Raw genomic sequence first — 7,200 nt, 5'->3', positions numbered from 1 at the left:
CACACCAGCGTTGTTTATTCTTTGGTATCACTGATACCATCCACTGATGCCAGTATCGGGTAAGGTGACCTGAGGAAAACATGTCTAAAGAAATAAACATTTTGTGCTTGATACGGGCACGGCTATTTAAGATGTATGCCAGTGACGATTAGTTTGTTGAAAGCGATTGGCAACTAGCGAGACAAACTGAACCGTTGTGGGGCTAGAGGGATACAAGAGGGTGAGAGACACATAAATGGGAGGGGGAATATTGTATGTTTGGGTGGTCGATATATTTTAGCTGCAGTATAAAAAGGGTGCACTGCGATGCATGCGTACGTCAAGAATGCGACTGAGGAAGAACTCAAACAGGTGTGTGAACTGACATGCAGAAAGTTGAACGAAGGGAGCTAGGAGAATACTGAGTGTCAGGCTGACTCCTCGGATGAATTAATGAAGCGGAGACGGACAGTTCGAGGCGGCCGATCGTAAGAGGATTTTAGGCACAGAATGACTCGGAGTTGAATGGATGTTTCCTTAGTGTCCCTATGGCGATCTTCCTCCCGGTAGTATGAGCAGCGTGCAAAACCGTACTTTCGAAGTCTGTGGTGTAAGTGAGGATTTTGGTGCTCACTGCTGACTTAACTGCTTCATTGAGAATTGCTTTACAGTCTGTGTCCTTGAAGAGTGAGGTCATGAAGCGCTTTTGGTGCTCCTGGAGAGAACGGTTGTCGAGACCGAGGAAATGCGTTTCAATTCTTCTCGCCTCGAAATTGCTTAGGGAAGCGAAAGATCTGTCAAATAATAGTTTGGCTTTTACTGAAGCATCAACTAAGGCCAGCGAAGCGCTTCTAAATTAATGTCACCAGAGGTTACCCGTCCAGCATCCACTCATTCCTGGGTTCATTTAGCTTGCTGCCATCCTATTTTAAATTTCTCCATTGACACCTTTTTATCTGATGCCTCCTGGTAATAACCAAACGCTACTACTCTCATGCTATTCCATCCTTATTCCCCCACTCCAAAGTTTCAATATTCGGCTGTAGTTGCCCAGCCACCCCGTACAACCGCTATCCATTCAATTTGGATGGTTCCCGGCCTATACTCACATGGTCCTCCGACTGAAAGAAAATTATCCGTTACTCTTCATCAGCCCAAATTTATCCGTGTAAATCGCCTCGTCTAGCCCAGATGTAGCTGCTACAGGAATGCGTATCCTCTCTTCAATTGAAGCAACCTTGGCGACCTCTATGAGGGTGTCCATGAACCGAAGTATGTAAGTGAAATAAGGGACTGGCACTGCCATACCATCACTGCCAATGTGGTGGCGCTCCCTTAACTTTTTTCTTCAGAATATCGACGCAGCCTGTCACATACTCAAAACTGTAATTTCAACCACGAGTAAAGTTTTCACTTGGCTCCAACCATCTCTGGGACGCTTTCATCCTAACCCGACAAACACTTCGTTCGAGTTTAAACAGCCTGATTTTTGCGCTATTTCGGTTTGCGTCTTCCGCAATTTTAACTTCATATGCGGTGTTCGTTTGGCCATATGCATTGGCACTATCTATCCTTTAGACCTGACTTCTCTACACTAGTAACACAAGTGAACCTACTTAGTTTCAATGCAAACCATATATTGAGACGAAACTAACCACCTGTCTTCACTTCTAATTCTTCCATCTCCATCTCAATTTTCCTTTTTTTGTTCCTGGCCATTTGCTTAACGGCCCAAGACCCCTCATGACATGCATTTATTTTCGGTTTAAGTTTATACCATTGATCTAACCTCAACCCATGCCCATTGTTCTTGTCTTTTGTTTCCGACAAACAACCTGTTTTTTATTTACAAGCATGGTTGCACCTTCCCGCCCATTTTGTTTTTGCCGGCCGCGTTCAGGTTGTAACGACCTAGTCGTGCATCAATCGGCATGATCCGAACAAGTTAGGAAATAAATCTATTACTATTAATATAGCAGTCAGCTAACCCAGGACTTGTTTGAAGCGGCTTCATTGGCTCAAACCAACTGATCTCGGTGGATTGCCACGATTCTCATCTACGTCATGCGGCGCTTCTGCAAAAGGTTCATCATCATAATCGAAAATCCCTTCACGATCACATTCCGTTCACCAGCACGACCTCAATATAATTTATTCGAGTTGCTTTCCTGGAAGGCTTTTAATGCCCAGCGTAACTTTCGCCTGTATCCCGAGGCTGCCGCTGCCAAAGGGCTTTGTCGAGTGAAACCAAGGTGTTACCACCTTGCTTGCCATCTCCCTCCTTTAATGTACGTAGGTCCAGGAAATCTTCCTCCCACCCTCCAACGAAATATAGAAGTTTGTGACCTACTTGTCAACGTTCTGCTTCACAGGTCATCGCTGTTTAGTCCCTCCCCTATTGCCCTAGCGAAGGACAAACAGCATCCTCCTCTCGCATACCGATCCCAGTACCATACCTACTCCTACAAAAAAGCAATTCTGACACCTCAGACAAAAAAGGATTTGTATTCTTCCACTCTCCAGGTCCTATTCTTACACATTTACACCTCATTGTGGCTGCCTCATTGTGGCTTCTTGTTCCACCTATCTGAATGTAGCTCTATCTCCATGTGGTCCCCTGGAGGCGGCACCACCGTGGCTAGAGACTATTATGTCTCCATTGTGCGCCCATCAACTGTTGTCTTAACACCTCCAAAATTTTCTCAATTCATAATCTGCGGATCGGAAAACTAAGACGCGGGCCACCAACATACTCCCTGGTCCAAGTGAAAGCCTTTTGAAACGTATTCACAACCTCGACCCCTGCCACTCACGTCCAGCTCCGTATGTTCGATAGCATGGCTTGTCTAATGCTTGAACCAGCCTTTTCTGTCAACAGCGTGGGTAACTTCATACCAAGCAATACACATCTGCGTTCTTCCTCTTGCACCTACACGCAATACAAAATGCGCAATCTGCGGGGCACTCGAGCTTCATACATACCCACCTAGTACTACCCACAAGAAGCTCACAGTTCTATTAGTGACATTCTTGCCACACTTGCTTCCAATTTAACATAACCCATGAAAGGACCCTATGGTGCATGACACCTTGTCCAGTAAGTCAAATAAAGTTTTTTCAGAAATAGCCTAAATCGTACCTCGCTTATCTATATGCCCTGTAATCCCTAAAGAGACCTGGTTGGGGTGAACAGTAACAGTGATCATTGATCAGACAAATGTTGATCTGTTGGCCGAGCTGGGCAATCGACTTTATAAATTGCGTCTACTTGAACCGTTTAAGAGAACTCCCAGTCAGCGGATCAACTCAAGAGGTAAGAGATGCACTTTTGAGGCTATATGCACGCCTGTGGGTGAGCAAAAGGTAACTAATCAATCGCGCAGTAATTATTTTCCCTATTCGGTAACAAAACATGTCAGCAGCCACTTGGTCAATAACCAATAAATTACCTTGACCATTGATACTTCTATACGCTGCCAGCCGTTGTCACCAATACCTCAGAACCCTGTGCTTAAAGAGACCTCCAAGGAGGTCTTGCCACCTCGCCACCTCTGGGATCGCGGGGGTATGACCTAGTTCGTCATGGCTGTCTCAGATATGCTTAAACTTTTCTAATCGACATCCTCTTCTATATATTATATATATATATATATCAGCCCTCTTTCTTATTCTTTACCTCAGAAAAACAGTTTGTTCGCTGAATGTCCTCAAGCTTTACCTGATAAAAATGATATTCAGATATCATTTTCTGCAATCGTTACTCAATCTCACACATTCCAGCATCATGACCTTGAAAAGTGCCAGTGACCCTGCAATTAGCTGGAACATTTTTCTCCTCCTAGCTTCGGTCTAGTCTCCGTACTTCTAGGCTCATCCAAATCAGGACGATAGAACTAGCATTCCACCGTCCGACCAGGATCTGAATAGGCTGCTGCGAATCAACCCCATCCTAGCTATTGGCAGTCCATTCATGTTTATAAGGTCTGAGGTTTCGCCTGACATTATTATTATTAATTATCTGTATGAGTTATACTATGATAATATTAGGACTGTTTTGTGGACACAAGAAGCCATCCGAACTTCATAAAGTGGATGGTCCCACGCCACTGGTTCCCTAATAATTTAAAATATGAGATGGCACAACAGGTTCCTATAGTCTTCAGGCTGTTTGCCTCTTTAATTATACCTTCAGAAAAACAAAAGCGTTCTCACACTATTGCTGCGAGTTGCTGAACCGAAGATGAAAGACCTGAGGTCAGTATTCCAAACTTTCCGTAGTAAAGACTCTGAGGACTGCATAGCGGTCCTTAGGGAAATCACTGCCTCATCCAAGTCCGACCAAAGGCAGAATTGGACGCAGTTTCTAACATGAGCATGAACATGCAACAAATTTAACTCCGGTACCACAAGTCTAAGTGGAGAAGGAAACAGTCACTTCATTTATAAGGGCGATCCAGTGACAGACCAATGCGCAGCCCGAACACTAGCCAATGTCTATGCAGCTTCACTCACCCCTGACTGAAGCTCCTTCATGCGCATATAATATTCATGCCTACCAGTTGAGCTGTTTGACCGAAGGCATTGTAAAAGCATTGTAAAGCTTGCTTTCGCATCTCCTCGGATGACATGAAGAGAGTCGGCAGCTACTATGTACACAAAGGATAGGGTCGCCACAACATGTAGGGATGTCATCAAGTTAGCACTACTTACACTCTTCACGCTTGTGGAAAAGTTCGTAAGCAGGTTCATTTTGAAGTAACTTATTTTCAAGAGACAACATTATCCAGCTCAGCGTGGCGCTTCGCCCTGGTATTCTGTGTCAACGACTTAGCACAGTCTTCTTTGATTGTCCGTGAGTGTTAGTGCTTCCATTAACCATTTTTTGCTTCTTTCGTGTCTTTGACACCGTGACGCGTATACTGCTCATCCGCCGCTGAAAATCTAGGGATTTCAAACCCTCCATCTTGCTGGTTTATAGTTTTCATTAAAAAACGTTCAGTTAAATTGAATGACGCTAATACGGTCTGTCCGTCAACTAACCTCATAAACGCCACTCTCCCCTCAGAGGAGTGATAATGAGACGAAAACGACTCTTGATTTTTATAGACGGTTCCTGTGAACAGCCTATGCCTAAGTTGATGACCCAATTATGTGGTCTATATTTCAAGCGGCACCGATGTGCACCCAGCTACCTAAGAGGATTCGGCGTATTCCGGAAAAGTGGTCTCAACTATTTTTCCAAGAGATAACTATGGATGACATAGAACATGAGCTGGCATTTCGTAAAATATGGAGCCACTGTAAATAAAAAATACGAAAGTAAGCCAAGAACTTTTTATCTTGTCTGGGAAAAAAAACAAAAATTTGCTATTCAAGTAGATAAGAGACCGCCGGAGAAACAAGCTAACTGCCTTATACTTGAGTCACAGAAACCGGGGACCCACAAGTGACCCAGTAGTGGTATCTGAAGTCTACATGGAACACCACGCAGGCCCGTTGTTATTCAGAAGTTCACGCCTCGAAGTCATTGAAGTAAGTCGATTTGTCAATGCCCGGCTAAACAAATGTTAGTAATTTGATTATCATTATCCAGCCCAACAAAGACAAGACTGCAGTGTAAATCCGGTTGAAATGTAATTCCACGTCATATAAAATAGCTATGTTTATTAAACAAAACCTATTGATCAAAGAGGAACAACTTTTTCCTGTTTCTACAGCCATTTGGGCCAGTGTGTTTTGAAGTTCATCTCAGACAACCTGTCCCACCTTCGTTGAAGGCTCTGTCCATGACAGCAAGTTTTCAGCTCACGCGCCGTCAGTTACTCATTTATTCCCCTCCTGCTGGTCTTATAAAAGCTGGTACAGGTACGGTTGTGAGACACATGATAAGACACAATCGGTCTAATATACCTCCCTTTACGTGAGATGAAAACTGTCTTTTGAAACCTAGCATACGTGATGAAATATTATTAAATAACATGCTACTCACTAGTTGCAGCGTAATGCACGTCTCACAATTCGTCTAGGTGTTCGCTGTCTGCAGCGACTGAACGCATCGTCAAAACGTAACGCGCGTATGAAAAGAATTTCCGCTGGCACGTAAATGCACGTAAATGGTTCAAACGCTGTGTACATTTGAGCGAAAATCCATTGGTGTACTTCTGAAAAGACCAACTTCACACCCCCATTGAAGTCTACGAAACCTTCAGCTGCAAAACACCCGTCGTGGCAAAAGCAGATAAACCAGTTTGGAATTTTCGCTGACGAAGTAAAGCGGTCAAAAAATAAGGTGGATTTAAACATATTTCTATCCCATTGGTAAACAAATGTCAAGTTGCATTATTTTGATGCCAAACATCATTTTGGGATCGTAAGGTTGGCAGATTTTTCCGGTTGATACTGTGAGGAGATTTCGGGATTCTCGAGAGATGGAACACCACGCAGGCCCGTTGTTATTCAGAAGTTCACGCCTCGAAGTCATTGAAGTAAGTCGATTTGTCAATGCCCGGCTAAACAAATGTTAGTAATTTGATTATCATTATCCAGCCCAACAAAGACAAGACTGCAGTGTAAATCCGGTTGAAATGTAATTCCACGTCATATAAAATAGCTATGTTTATTAAACAAAACCTATTGATCAAAGAGGAACAACTTTTTCCTGTTTCTACAGCCATTTGGGCCAGTGTGTTTTGAAGTTCATCTCAGACAACCTGTCCCACCTTCGTTGAAGGCTCTGTCCATGACAGCAAGTTTTCAGCTCACGCGCCGTCAGTTACTCATTTATTCCCCTCCTGCTGGTCTTATAAAAGCTGGTACAGGTACGGTTGTGAGACACATGATAAGACACAATCGGTCTAATATACCTCCCTTTACGTGAGATGAAAACTGTCTTTTGAAACCTAGCATACGTGATGAAATATTATTAAATAACATGCTACTCACTAGTTGCAGCGTAATGCACGTCTCACAATTCGTCTAGGTGTTCGCTGTCTGCAGCGACTGAACGCATCGTCAAAACGTAACGCGCGTATGAAAAGAATTTCCGCTGGCACGTAAATGCACGTAAATGGTTCAAACGCTGTGTACATTTGAGCGAAAATCCATTGGTGTACTTCTGAAAAGACCAACTTCACACCCCCATTGAAGTCTACGAAACCTTCAGCTGCAAAACACCCGTCGTGGCAAAAGCAGATAAACCAGTTTGGAATTTTCGCTGACGAA

The 7,200-nt window shown here is 43.7% G+C and overlaps 1 protein-coding gene across 1 annotated transcript in view; it reads left to right on the top strand.

Moving 5' to 3' along the window:
- Window positions 1-306: 306 nt before the first annotated feature.
- Window positions 307-7,200, top strand: part of T265_02627 (hypothetical protein) — a gene marked incomplete at both ends in the record, with an annotated part of 31,246 nt that continues 24,352 nt past the window's right edge. The window contains one exon of the mRNA XM_009166925.1: window positions 307-351. Within this exon, the coding sequence (XP_009165189.1) occupies window positions 307-351 (45 nt within the window). The remainder of the gene's footprint in view (window positions 352-7,200) is intronic.

The sequence above is a fragment of the Opisthorchis viverrini genome (genome assembly GCF_000715545.1).
Source record: "Opisthorchis viverrini unplaced genomic scaffold opera_v5_33, whole genome shotgun sequence".
Taxonomy (NCBI): domain Eukaryota; kingdom Metazoa; phylum Platyhelminthes; class Trematoda; order Opisthorchiida; family Opisthorchiidae; genus Opisthorchis; species Opisthorchis viverrini.
The sequence above is the reverse complement of the archived record's forward strand: the minus strand, read 5'-3'. Positions and strand labels throughout refer to the sequence as shown.